This window comes from Pseudomassariella vexata, assembly GCF_002105095.1.
Source record: "Pseudomassariella vexata strain CBS 129021 chromosome Unknown BCR38scaffold_11, whole genome shotgun sequence".
NCBI classification, from domain to species: Eukaryota; Fungi; Ascomycota; class Sordariomycetes; order Amphisphaeriales; family Pseudomassariaceae; genus Pseudomassariella; species Pseudomassariella vexata.
Genome location: NW_024467966.1, coordinates 79938 through 93083, shown reverse-complemented (window position 1 = coordinate 93083; position 13146 = coordinate 79938). Strand labels below are relative to the sequence as shown.

Below are 13146 nucleotides of genomic sequence, written 5' to 3'. Positions count from 1 at the left end.
CAAATATTTTCATTCTCGTTTGGGAAGTTGTCGTTTGCGACGACAGCATATCGATAAATAGCTTTGCGGAACGTCTCGCCACATCCGCTAATCTATTATCAGCCTTGGCCGCTTTCCGCCACCGGTAAAAATTGCTGCTGCTCCTCAAACTGCTTCTCATTGCACAACAGCTGCCCCCCTTCAGTTGAAATTGGAGGACAGAATATTTCCTGGAGTACTTGACGTTTGTCGTGCAAGGCACCTATTGATGCATTTTTCAACTCAGGGTCGCACCGCATCTCTAGCACCTCACGCACCTGACTTCCATGTTGACGTCGTTGATTACATTACGCCTTGAGGTTGCTTGTGTCTTACGTTATACTTTGGCACCCATTGAAGTCATACGGCCCGCATCGTCGGCTTCATTGATGTTGTACTCCTCTGACATGCAGGAGGACGCTCACACCGGTTGCTGTATTGAGGACTCTGGGAACGTACAAGTTCCGGGTTTTGCAGCCAAGCACTACCGTTGCCACGTCTTCGTCCGCACAAGATGAATGCTTCAGCCAAGCCCACTGGGCTGAAAGGCGCCGTCATTATTGGGGACCCCATGGCAAGTTCAGGAATTTACGTTACGGATGTCGGTTTGGCGGACTTTTTAAAGGCAGGGAATCGTGTACGAGATATCCTCTGGGAAGATGCATGATAACTAACAAAACGTGGACCGTATGCTGCTGCCACTAAGGTATCACAATGGCGGCGACGGGTGGGAGCCAACGGTTTCTGACATAGGTTAAGGTACTTCAGGACCATCCGGGTTGTAATTCGCTGGCACGCAAGGTACGTATGCTATTCAGGCATCGTGATCTCCTCTTGCATGCAAATAGCCAGAGGCAAATGAATTACTGACCTCTTTTTACTGCAATACCGCTCGTTCACTTGCACTCAACCAACCAACCCCTCATCCCCACCACTATAGGATACATCGGACCCGACATCCGTTAGTAGAACTTGGAGCACTCTCAACTTTCTCATCACAAAAACCAACGGCGTTGTTTCGCTGAGAAGTCCGAGCTGGCTGGTGACCCCCGACTCCAAGGATCGGGTTTCACAAATACCACGGCACACTATTCCCCTACCAGAGCAATCGGTCAAGCAACCATGCAAATACTACATACAGGGGCCGCTAGTGCGGTCAACGTGCTTCTTCTCACGAATGGTGTGAAGATGCAAAAAGTTGTGTATGCATAAATTTCGATACCACACTGATAGGAGTCCCTCGGCTAGCCGCTTGCTACTCTTTTTTCCAATTTCTAAGTCGTGTCAAGAGCCCGATCGGAATACTAGCTTTCCGAGCTGCCAAAGAAAAGGTAGCTTTTACGACTGTCTTTCTTAGTTACAATACTAAATCGACGGCCCCTCCTCACCCGCAGGCTTACCCCAGTTCCCCTTTTCTTTTCTTTAGCAATATGTGTTGATCTAGTCTGGAATCCCGCCATGGATAATATGTCATCCCCCTTATCGTCGCGGTGCTCGGCATAGTGTCATGTTGCCAACCCCATCATATCTATGCTACCGAGTCCACTCCGTATATGTACCTCCCCGAGCATCGTCTCTCCCCTTAACCCATTTTTCTCCACTTCTCCGCCTGTTACATTTTCATCCTACATGTACTAGTTGTTTTGCAAGTATACATGGCTCGGTTGGTAGTACCTACTTGGATTTCTCTCAACTTTTGTCCTCTGTTCCACACAGAGCCCATGGAAACATCTCTCAACCCGCATTGGCTCGGCAGGGGGGGGAAGGTCAGAGTCCATAAGAGGACATGGTCTCCCTGTCTCGACGTGTCTATTACACCAAGGTTGCCCCATTGTGCTTTTCGGGACTATGCCCGCGGGCCTTGTTGGCGATAACTGTCGTGAGATGTTTGCATACAATCCTGCCAACTCACCTTCACTCGGCGCCTCTTCCGTTCCCAGGGTTTTTGTTCTTTACAAGTCATAAGTACCAAAGTCCTTGTCAACTTCTTTATTTGCCCACGCCTCTCGGGCCTTCACTTTGTCAGCTTTTCTATGCTTCCCTGAAAGCTATATACGTACTCTCTTGTCGTTGGATCGGTCCATCAACCCGAGTGCCGACACATTCCAACACATGGGATTGTACATGCTACTTTCTGAGCTCTTACTGGATCCATCTTGTGGTTTGGGCAGCAGGACCGTCGACTAATAAGGCACCTATCATCCGCCGCAAAAGCGATTTCAAGTACTTCGTACCCAACTCTCAGCACTTCGAAATTTGCAACTCAACCGTGGCTATCTATACTCGGGTCTCGCAAACTCTGTTAGACCTTCATCTCCCTTCCCGTTTTCATCATCCCGTGCAAGGTATACTGCACAAATTGGACGGGTGTATTCTTTGTTCTGCATGTCTGCCAAACACTTTACCAGACCCTTCAATGGTGTCTGGAGATGCCACTTCTCTTCGGCGCCGTGGAGGAGGACGGCCAGTAACAGAGGTGATGGCCGAACCGCTTCCGCTTCCGCTGCCGCTACCGCTGCTCGACAACTTCCGAGGTGGTCCGGCCGTTCCGTATTTGCCCTCTCGGCAACGGCTGGCCTTCTGGGATTCGGCCTTGCTGCATCTGGGCTAGAGGGGCCTCCAAAGCGCACTGTCGTGCTGTTCGACACAAAGATCACGTCGCCCAATTACGCATCTTTGGATGAACTGGAAGCGGTGAGTTGGACATGCTGTGCATATATCACGGGGTGACCAAGCTAATCGAGACTACAGGCATTGCGGGAGATCCGACGCGAGATTGGCATGGATGAGGACATTATCTCGGTTGATCCGGAGGATCTGCACGCGCATGGGTACTCGGAGTGGTCGACGACAAACCCGGACGGTCTTCCGGTTGCCGTGGCCTATCCCCGATCTACAGAGCAGGTCTCCATTATTGCCCGCGTCTGTCACAAGTATCGTGTTCCCATTATCCCGTACTCCGGTGGTTCAAGTCTGGAAGGCAATTTCTCAGCACCGTACGGTGGCATCAGCGTCGACTTTGCCTATATGGACCAGATCATCCAGTTCAATAGAGAGGATATGGACATCATTGTCCAGCCCAGCATCGGATGGCAGGACTTGAATGAGAACCTGTCCAAGATGGGCAGTGGGCTCTTCTTTCCCGTTGATCCCGGTATGTATTTTCTCCTGCATGCAATTGGACATTTTGTTGTAGGAAAGCGGTCTAGTGGTGGTCATATGAACTCTATCCTCTTGTTCTACCTCTTGAGCATGCATATATTTGCAACCACGAGCTTAGGACTTCGACTGACGCAAACTGTAACAGGCCCGAGTGCTAAGATAGGTGGCATGATCGGGACGAACTGCTCAGGGACTAATGCAGTCAAGTATGGAACGATGAAGGACTGGGTCGTCAATCTGACGGTCGTGCTGGCAGACGGCACCGTCATAAAGACTCGTCGGAGGCCCAGAAAATCTTCCGCTGGGTACAACCTCAACGGCATTTTTGTCGGCTCAGAAGGAACTTTGGGTCTAGTTACCGAAGGTGAGTGACCATCATCCAAAAGTTGTTACGGGGATAGGCTTACAGAAAAAAAGCAACCCTTAAGCTCGCTGTCATTCCGGAAGATTTCTCCGTCGCCGTAGTCACGTTTCCCACCATCCGAGACGCCGCTTCTGCGGCAGCCGAGGTGATGCAAACCGGCGTACCTGTTGCTGCCATGGAGATCATGGACGAGGTTCAGATGAAGGTGGTGAATTTGGGAGGAGCAACGGCGCCACGAGTATGGAAAGAAACGCCCACTTTGTTCTTCAAATTCTCAGGGACCAAGGCTGGAGTGAAGGAGAATATTGGCGTCGTACAGAAAATTACCAAGAGCCACAAGGGAGGCACCTTCGAATTTGCCAAGGATCAGAACGAGCAGAGGCTTTTATGGTCTGCTCGGAAGGAATCCTTGTGGTCAATGCTTGCACTGAGAAAAGAGGGAGAGGAAGTTTGTAAGTCATCACTGGGCCTCTGATCACCCCTAAAGTGCAGACTCTTACCAGAAATGTAGGGAGTACCGATGTTGCTGTGCCCTTCAGCCGTCTTGCAGACATTATCGAAGTCAGCAAGAAGGAGATGGATGACCTGGGTCTATTCGCGAGCATCCTGGGCCATATCGGAGACGGCAACTTCCACGAGAGCATCATCTATAACCGACAGAAGCCCGAGGAGCGGAAGAAGGTTGAGATTTGCGTTGATAACATGGTGAAACGGGCGCTGGATATGGAAGGCACATGTACTGGCGAGCACTCGATCGGCTGGGGGAAGAAGGAGTCGCTGCTTTTGGAGGTTGGGCCCGAGACCTTGGCTGTCATGCGCCAGATTAAGCAGGCTCTGGATCCGTTATGGATCATGAACCCTGGCAAGATCATGGATTTGCCATAAGCTGGAAAGATCGAGCTCCATGGCAAGTAAGACAGAGCAAATGGCCTTGAGGTGCATGCACTCCATGTGCGAGGACAGCCATATGCAATAACAACTGATTGCATGAGGAGGAGCAATCACTTATGGGAATTACCACTGGGCACGTCAGGAGACCATGTTCTGACTGTTTGTCGATGAAGTTGGCAGCTTTTGCGGTTTTGAATCAGCGCGCGTATTAAAAAACACCGGGCAACCAAGCATAGAAATATCAATTTACAGAGACAGGACGGATTTCAGCACGTCGATTTCCCTAGAAATATCATGTGTTCGCATTCTTCAGAGGATGGTCATTGCATGGGTGGGGTGGAAGCATTTCTTCGGCTGGTTTCGGGGAGTATTCTACCTTTAACCAATTATCAAGGGGTAAGAGATGGAAATTTGATTTCATAGGCTATGGAAGTCGTGTGTATATTCTCAACTTTACTATCTCAGGGCAACATGACGTCGAGTTTTGTAGATTTTGTTGGCCAAGCTTATTGGGTGCCTAGGTTTGAACTGGTGATAAGCCTGGTTGGCGGTGCTGAATAACGGGGAAGTACCTTTGTGATGATACCTCTAGGCCCCAACGCAAAGTTTGTTTGGAGGCTTGTAAGTCAGAAGTCTGAAGAGCATTGCAGGTGCTGCTCAGTCAGCTTTAGCTGGTTGTGTGGTGATAAGAGTAAGAATGTACGTCAATCAAGGGGCACGGTTTTCACTTGCAAGTTACCGCGTGAACCATGCCGCATCCGCTGCTATCACCCCCGATTTAATGGTCACTTTCAAAGTAAGCAATCATCATGAAGGATATCACGTAGCCAACCCGTTTTCATCACTGGGACATGGGCTCTCCAAAACATTGCTCCCTAGGTATATACTTGATGTTCGAGATGCAGAAAAGCGTTGTTCGTTTAAATGGAACTCGTACCAGAGGGTTGGACACCTTTCGAGATCATCGACTTTTTTCGTAAATTTACAGTCACCTTAGATGCATTTTGAACAACTCCCGGGCTGGTTTGGGGGCAAATTTAGCATCCTAAATTCAAGTCACAGTTGGCAGGCAGGCTTGGACCAGAGATGCCTTGATAAACCAGTGGCATCGATGGACCTCAACACTTGAGCAGTGTGATCAATAGGACCAAGGGTTCTTCTGAATAGAATATGCAAATAACTGATGAGCTGTTATTCGAATCAGGATCATTGGATGATTGGGTGTCGACAACTGGACCCCGGAAACATTTACTCCCACTGCTTATAGTTCACTAGATGGACTCTAGGAAATTGATATACAGTTCCCGCTAGGAGAACAACTTCTATAAAATGGCATCTGTTCTTTCAGATGAACTTGGAAATCCCAAGGCGAATGTCATGATCGCTGTTGGCTGGTACGATTGTGGAATGAGAGATATGCTGACTGGGATTTGGTACCACAGAGTACATATACTACGTTTGCCGAAGGGTTGGGGTTTATATCAATAAGATCAGGTGGAAGAGAGTTTATAGTAAGTAGGGGCATTGGGAACTGAGATACGTATCCTTCCGATGCACCTTAGCTACTCTATCATTCATCATGTAAGTATGACGAAGCACGATGAGACAGATCCAGTAATGACTGATCATCATGCCCTGGTATATGGTACATGGAATTTCTTAATTTTCAGATATTTTGCATCCAAAACACATAATGAGTTCACAATCAGGATTCCAACAAACGGCATTGGAATGTTCATACGACCCATCCGCAAGTTGAATTCGGACAAAGATCTCAAGCTCTTGATCTGTGACATCAGCTGGGCTGTAAATGAAAAGACATTCGCCGATAGTAACCGGAACTTCTTGGAGACCAAGAAAAAAGGAGAAAAAGAAGAAGATCAAACATGTTCGTGCGCAAACACCCGCACCCACGGGGTTTGGCCGCTCCAGGTTGCCTCCTCTTTCTCGGGGTCCTGCGCAAGATTGCGATTTGACCAAATCTTCAAATCTATTCTCCTGTATGACCACCCATAGAACTGCACTTGGGAGGGCAATCCACTCATATCCACTAAAGGCAAGTGTGCCCGCCAATACACCATTTTCTAGCAGTAGGTTCCGTACTAGGTTTGATTCTGCTGGTGCGAGACGTGCCGCACCCGCCGTTTGCACCCATCAGCTTTTGCCTTCAGTTGCGACATCAGGTTCCTGCCCATTTGGCATCATCAAGTGCTTACCATTTGAAAAACGACCATTACCTACACTGTGACCTTGAGCAACGAGTGCCATCAATAATACAAGCAACGTACCTTCCTGACCTACCTAAGTACGTTCCAAACTCGCCTGGACATCACGCCGGCATATAAACACTCAGCAAATCCTTCTCGGTAAACCTTACAGCTGTACTCTTCACAAATCCATCATCGGCCTTGCCCCAAACAAAGCACCCAGTTGAATTTGCACAGCAAGACCGTCCCCTTCGGAAACTAGTCTTTAGGTCAGTTGCGGCCTGCCTTCATCAAGCTGCTCTCCAGTCCACGTGGAAGAGACACCCTCGAGGTACAGTGTCACGTTTTTTTTCCTCTCTTCATGTCAAGTCCTATACTAATAAATTTTCGTAACCAATCAGTGTTCTTGTCAGCTGGTGAAATATAGGTGGTGACACAGCTATATCTTTGCCAGCCGACCATACTCCCCATGCACGCCACATATCGCTTCTGGAATAGATACAGCACCACCTTGAAGTCATCATGAACTCAATATAGACTCACTGACAAAATCTGACTCCACTATTGTAGAGAATCGTCTCAAAACAGGGGGAAAGATACAAAGGAACATAATAAGGCTCTGCTCCAGCCACGCTCAGGCAGCAACAGGTCAAAGACCACATTGAGATCACGTAACTCAACTTATGGAAAGCTGCAATAAGAAAAACCCACCATGGATTGCAACAATGCTGATAATCGAGGCCAAGCCCGAACCAATGGTAGCTCCACTCCACGGAGCCCCCCGGGGCAGACCTCTTCTAACACTTTGTCGTCTCGCCCTTCAAGCGACCAAATACAGGATATTAATACCGCAACCCCCGGCGGATGTGGCCATGTATCTGATGGCGCCCGTGGAGGACTTCAACGGCCACCCAATCGTGATAGCATCGGAATGAGACAAGCTTGGAAAGAATGGCCTGAATTGACCGTTGAGCTGAGGAATATCCCTCCTCAAACCCGCACAGTCGACTTGTGGCGATATTTCCACAGCTTCGGTGACATTGTCCTCGCTCAAATCATTCGTGAGGCCAAGGGTAATTCAATTGGCGTAGCGAGAGTTCGTTTCTCACCTGTGCCTGAGAGATCCTTTTGGGACAGCGAAACCATCATCATCGATATACAAAATCAATGCAAGAAGGTTCGCATAAATCTCCTGCGCTTTCGTGGCGTGCCGACCATAAAAAGTCCCATCAGGGCTGGTATTGAGTACCCAGAGCAGAAAACTATGCGTCCAGTCAGCCTAGATTTCGGGTTCCTCTCCCAGGAGAACTCCATGGATATCATGAAGACCATCAAACATGATGCCAGCTCACGGCACCAACTGCAAATGACACTTGACCTGAAATATAAGCAGCTCATCGTCAGGTTCCCCTGCGCCATTCCGGATCCACGGCAGCAAGAACCCATTGCACAGACGAAGACTTCGGAATACAGAATGAGGATCCAATTCGGTCACCTTGACAAGGTATACCGTGTAAACATCGATCAAACCCAGTGGGCATTAGTAATCCCACTCAAGAGTCCTCCGGCTTTCTTCCGTCGCAGAAGGAAAATTGAAGACTCACACAGTACCGTGAACAACAGATGGGTGGAAAACGACGCATGGCAGCGGACTGACGAGATCGTATATCACAGCGACTTGACGAAGGACGACCCTGTGGGCATCAAGAGATCACATCAGTTCATCAATGTTGGAAGATGGACCACATACAGACTTCTTTTCCGAGCTTTTGACAATGATGATTGGCGAGTCATCAAAAATGCCCTGCTTGACTTCAACATCAAAGTCATGGTCACCAACGGTGAGAGTTTTACATGCCAGCCAGGTCGACCGCCCACACTATGGGATATGATCGATGCTCCCGTGGCCGCAAGTGCCAATGATCAGCTGGCTCTCCTCCATGATTCAGACAGTGTTCACCTCCCTTTCGAGTTGAGATATCAGCTTGAAGCGGCAATTTCACAGGGTGTCTTCAGTGAGCAAAGCCTTACTCTCGAATTTCTCAAGAAGCTTGAGAAATTGAATAACGGACAAAGCCGTTTTATCAACAAGGCCAAGAACATGCTGGAGTATGTGACCGACACGGGCAAGAGGATATTCGATCCTATGAGCATCTTCGAGGACAGGGCTGCTCTGACGCATTACCCGCAAATTGGTTTGCCAGAATACTGTAATTGGGTGAGAAAAGTCATCATCACGCCTTCCACGGTGTACCTCGGCTCCCCAACCGTGGAGACGACCAACAGAGTACTCCGACAGTACGCCAACAATGCGAATCGTTTCATTAGAGTTCAGTTCACGGATGAGAAGATCGAGGGACGCATGTCGTCGGTGCCAAACAATGATCGGAACGATCCTCTCTTCAGAAGAGTGTATCGGACCTTGCAGAACGGCATTCAGATCGGGGACCGCTGTTACGAATTTCTGGCCTTCGGCAACTCACAGTTCAGAGAGAACGGTGCCTACTTCTTCTGTCCAAGCGATTCACAGTCATGTGATGATATCCGTGACTGGATGGGCGATTTCAGCCACATCAAGGTCGTGGCCAAGTATGCCGCTAGGCTTGGACAGTGCTTTTCAACCACGAGAGCCCCCCAAGGCATAGCTGTTGGCCAGACTATCAAGGAGATAGCTGAAATTGAGACAGAATATTGGTGTTTCAGCGACGGCGTCGGAATGATTTCTCATTACCTTGCTACGAGTATAGCACGCAAGCTGGACATGCACAAACAAGGTACGACACCGTCCGCTTTCCAGTTTCGCCTCGGCGGAAACAAAGGCATCGTCGTTATTTGGCCGGAAGCCAAGTTCAACGAAATACACCTACGGCCGTCTCAAAAGAAGTTTGACTCGTTGTCAAAGAGCATTGAGATCATTCGGCCCTCGCGTTTCTCTGTGGCCACTCTCAATAGACAAACGATCAACATCCTTAGCTGTCTCGGCGTACCGGACGAGGTGTTCACTGAGATGACTAAGAATCAACTGGCCGGTTACGAGCTTGCAATGACTGACCCCGACGTGGCTCTAAAACTCCTTGAGCGGTTCGCGGACGAGAATGGTACGGCGATCACCATCGCTCAAATGATTCGTGATGGTTTCATGACGTGCGAAGAACCGTTCATGCAAGCAACTCTACAGCTTTGGAGAGCCTGGTCTATGAAACAGCTACGCGAGAAGGCGCGTATTATTGTCGAAAATGGCGCTCATCTGCTAGGATGCGTGGACGAAACCAACACTCTCAGGGGCCACACAAGAGAGGTCGAATCAGATACAGCCAAGGATCGGTCCAAGCTACCTCAAATTTTCTTGCAAATCCCCGAATTGGATCAACCCAACAGCTACAAAGTGGTCGAAGGATTGTGCGTGGTTGGACGAAACCCATCTCTTCATCCGGGCGATCTCAGGGTTGTGGAAGCTGTTGATGTGAAAGCCTTGAGACATCTTCGCAATGTGGTGGTCTTTCCTTCTCACGGCGATCAAGACATCCCGTCCATGTGTTCCGGTGGTGATCTGGATGGAGACGAGTTCTTCGTCCTATTCGACCCCAAACTCATACCTGATGAGTGGAACCACCCCCCGATGATTCATGACGCGGCGAGAGCCAAAGAGCTGAACCGGGACGTCCAGATCAAAGACATCGTCAAGTTCTTCGTTGAATATATGAAGAATGATTCGCTGGGAACTATTGCAAATGCTCACCTAGCGATGTCCGATTGCTCGCCGCAAGGCCCAAAAGACGAGAGATGCCTCAAGTTGGCCCGTCTGCACTCAAACGCCGTCGATTATGTCAAGACGGGCAACCCGGCCCACATCACTGCGAAGCTACTACCCGTGAAATACCCGCACTTCATGGAGAAGAATCCTAAATCAACATATCGGTCTTCCCGCGTCCTGGGTAAAATCTATGATGTCGTGTCATCCATCGACTTCTCGCCCAAGTACGACAGCCCGTTTGACAAGCGAGTACTTCTTCGCTACCGACTATCGGATGATTTGCTAGGTAGAGCCCGAGCCGTCAAGTCTCAGTATGACATGGCGATGCGGCGTATAATGAACCAGCGGGAAATCAAGACTGAATTTGAGGTTTGGTCCACATTTGTCTTGAGCAAGCCTCGAGTTGGTACGGACTACAAGGTACAAGAAGATATGGGCTTCGTTATAGTTAGTCTTCGGGATCGCTTCATCAAGGCATGCATGGAGGCGGCCGGGGCCCCCAATCGAGACCAGGCCAAACTGTACCCTTTCGTTGCCGCAATGTACCGTATCACGTGGGAGGAGGTGCAGCTTGCCCTCCAGGAGTGTAAAGAGACCTGGGTCATTGAAGGCCACCTCATCCCGAAGCGACAGACGACACAGGAGCACATGCCCCTTATCAGCTTCCCTTGGCTTTTTGGCCAAGAACTAGGCCGTATCGCATGCAACAGTATGGGGGAAGGTTTAGAGCTGGATCATTTTCCTGCCCCAACCGTCATCAAGACTGTAAACGGAGACCGCATCACAACCACTGGAAATGAAGCAATTGAGACGGAGCATGGCAAAATCATCCACCGTGGGGCGGAACTATTTAGAATGCCTGAAACTACCGGCGAGAATGAGTACGAGGTCGTCGCAAGTGATGAATACCAGGCATATTCTGGAGAAGACTTCTCACCGCCGAATCGCGACGAACTCGAGGAGGCGGCCGACGCCAAGATGGAGCCCAAACCCCAACCCCAAGGGAATGAGGCAGACTCGGGCGAGAAGGATGCGGTGGAGGAGTTCGTGGAGGAAGAGGCTGTGGAGGAAGACGAGGGCGGGATAGACGCCCTGGCGCGACTGGCTCTGTAGGCCTTTATCATCCCACCACGATGATTACCCTCTCCACTGTTAAGCAGCCTGTGTTGCTTTGGCAGTACGCTGGCACCTTAGCGGGACTCCCCATCACACTTACCGTTGCCTGTTGCCCTCTGCGCTTGCATTTGGAGTTGGATGTAGGAGAGTACTGTACAATAGGAGAAAGGATATAAGAGGTGTGTACAAGAGTATTGTGTTCGTGTGACTTCGTTTGTCCCACCCTGTTGAAATGACAAAATATCCACACCATCTCATCACAACGTTTTGCCATGAAGACTTGAGGTTAACATCCTGACAACCAGCCCTAGGCTCTTTACCAGCAGATTGGTGCAAGTTTTGTGACAGCTGCATCTGGCCTACGGTGATTCTGCGTCTACTTCTTGAGCATGAAAGCATGAAATGTGCGAAAACATTATGCCGCACATCAACTCACCTGCACCTTATCCATCAACTTTACTGGGCCCCAGTTTTCAAACTTTATAAGACGAAGGTCCTGCCAGCCAGGTCCCCCTCCTCAGCTGGCCTTATTGCGGGCCGAGGGTTTCTCCACCAAGCGAAAAAGTCTTGGCACGCACATTTTCGTCGCCCAATGCCGACAGCCAACTTGGAGCCTCAGATCTGCGTGCCATCTTTGAGACGACATACCTGCGCAGAATTTAGGGTGAGTAATTCGAAATTCCTGTCGGCCGTTGGCGCAGGGTCCAAATCTCGTTTTCTTCCATTGCAGCAATGACTGACTCGCTTTGACCAGCTCCGAGGAACGTTTTTAGAAGCTCTCGTCTCTTCGTTTTTCCCCGCCAAAACCGACACAGCAATCATGGCCGACGTGCAGGAAATCCTGAAGAAGAAGTTCGGCGGTGCAGCGCCTTCGCGAACTGGTATGTTTCTCGGATCATATGTATAGAGAAAGGATCGGACCAGGGATTGACGGGTGAATCACAGGTGGCAAGGGAACCCCGCGACACAAGCAAAAGCGAACGGTCGCGCGAAGCGCCAACGACGACAAGAAGCTCCAGACTACCCTCAAGAAGCTCAACGTCCAGCCCATCCAGGCCATTGAGGAGGTCAACATGTTTAAGAGCGACGGCAACGTCATCCACTTCTCCGCTCCCAAGGGTACGTCACTTGTTAGCCGATAGTAGCATGAAGCCGCATCTCGTAATACTAACTTGGTCCTAGTCCACGCCGCCGTCCCCTCCAACACCTTCGCTATCTACGGAGCCGGCGAAGACAAGGAGCTTACGGAGCTCGTGCCCGGTATTCTGAACCAGCTGGGCCCCGACTCTCTGGCATCGCTCCGCAAGCTTGCCGAGAGCTACCAGAACATGTCCAAGAAGGAGGAGGCTGACGACGAGGATATCCCCGACTTGGTCGCCGGTGAGAACTTTGAGAGCAAGGTCGAATAAGCTGCCTCTCCATCCCCCCGAATTCCCCCGAAAATATCCCCCGAAGACCGGACAACGGTAGGAAAATCACTGCATGGGTAGGGCATGGCATTGGTCACAGTGGTGGAAGGGTTTCCATCTCCTGCGATTATAGGGCAGAATCACGCAATATCTGAAGTCGGCTGGCCTCGTACGTGAAGACATTTGATGGACCTGCTGATTTGGCAGGACTTCAGTTTGATCTTC

At 49.9% G+C, this 13146-nt stretch overlaps 4 protein-coding genes across 4 annotated transcripts; all 4 read left to right on the top strand.

Annotated features, from left to right (window-relative positions):
- Window positions 1–2403: 2403 nt before the first annotated feature.
- BCR38DRAFT_349864 (putative D-lactate protein) lies at window positions 2404–4429 on the top strand (the record flags this gene model as incomplete). The annotated part of the gene is made up of 5 exons (XM_040856524.1): window positions 2404–2712; window positions 2770–3172; window positions 3326–3544; window positions 3598–3996; window positions 4056–4429. 5 exons carry the CDS (start codon window positions 2404–2406, stop codon window positions 4427–4429), a joined length of 1704 nt encoding a protein of 567 aa, XP_040712760.1.
- Window positions 4430–6022: 1593 nt separating this feature from the next.
- Window positions 6023–6683, top strand: BCR38DRAFT_411682 (uncharacterized protein; the record flags this gene model as incomplete). The annotated part of the gene is made up of 2 exons (XM_040858599.1): window positions 6023–6327; window positions 6452–6683. The coding sequence occupies 2 exons, from the start codon at window positions 6023–6025 to the stop codon at window positions 6681–6683; spliced, it is 537 nt and encodes a 178-aa protein (XP_040712759.1).
- An 890-nt stretch (window positions 6684–7573) lies between these two features.
- BCR38DRAFT_348882 (RNA dependent RNA polymerase-domain-containing protein) lies at window positions 7574–11509 on the top strand (the record flags this gene model as incomplete). The annotated part of the gene is made up of 1 exon (XM_040856452.1): window positions 7574–11509. The coding sequence occupies one exon, from the start codon at window positions 7574–7576 to the stop codon at window positions 11507–11509; it is 3936 nt and encodes a 1311-aa protein (XP_040712758.1).
- An 823-nt stretch (window positions 11510–12332) lies between these two features.
- BCR38DRAFT_411680 (NAC domain-containing protein) lies at window positions 12333–12921 on the top strand (the record flags this gene model as incomplete). Its single annotated transcript, XM_040858598.1, has 3 exons — window positions 12333–12393; window positions 12458–12631; window positions 12695–12921. 3 exons carry the CDS (start codon window positions 12333–12335, stop codon window positions 12919–12921), a joined length of 462 nt encoding a protein of 153 aa, XP_040712757.1.
- Between the last annotated feature and the right edge of the window lie 225 nt (window positions 12922–13146).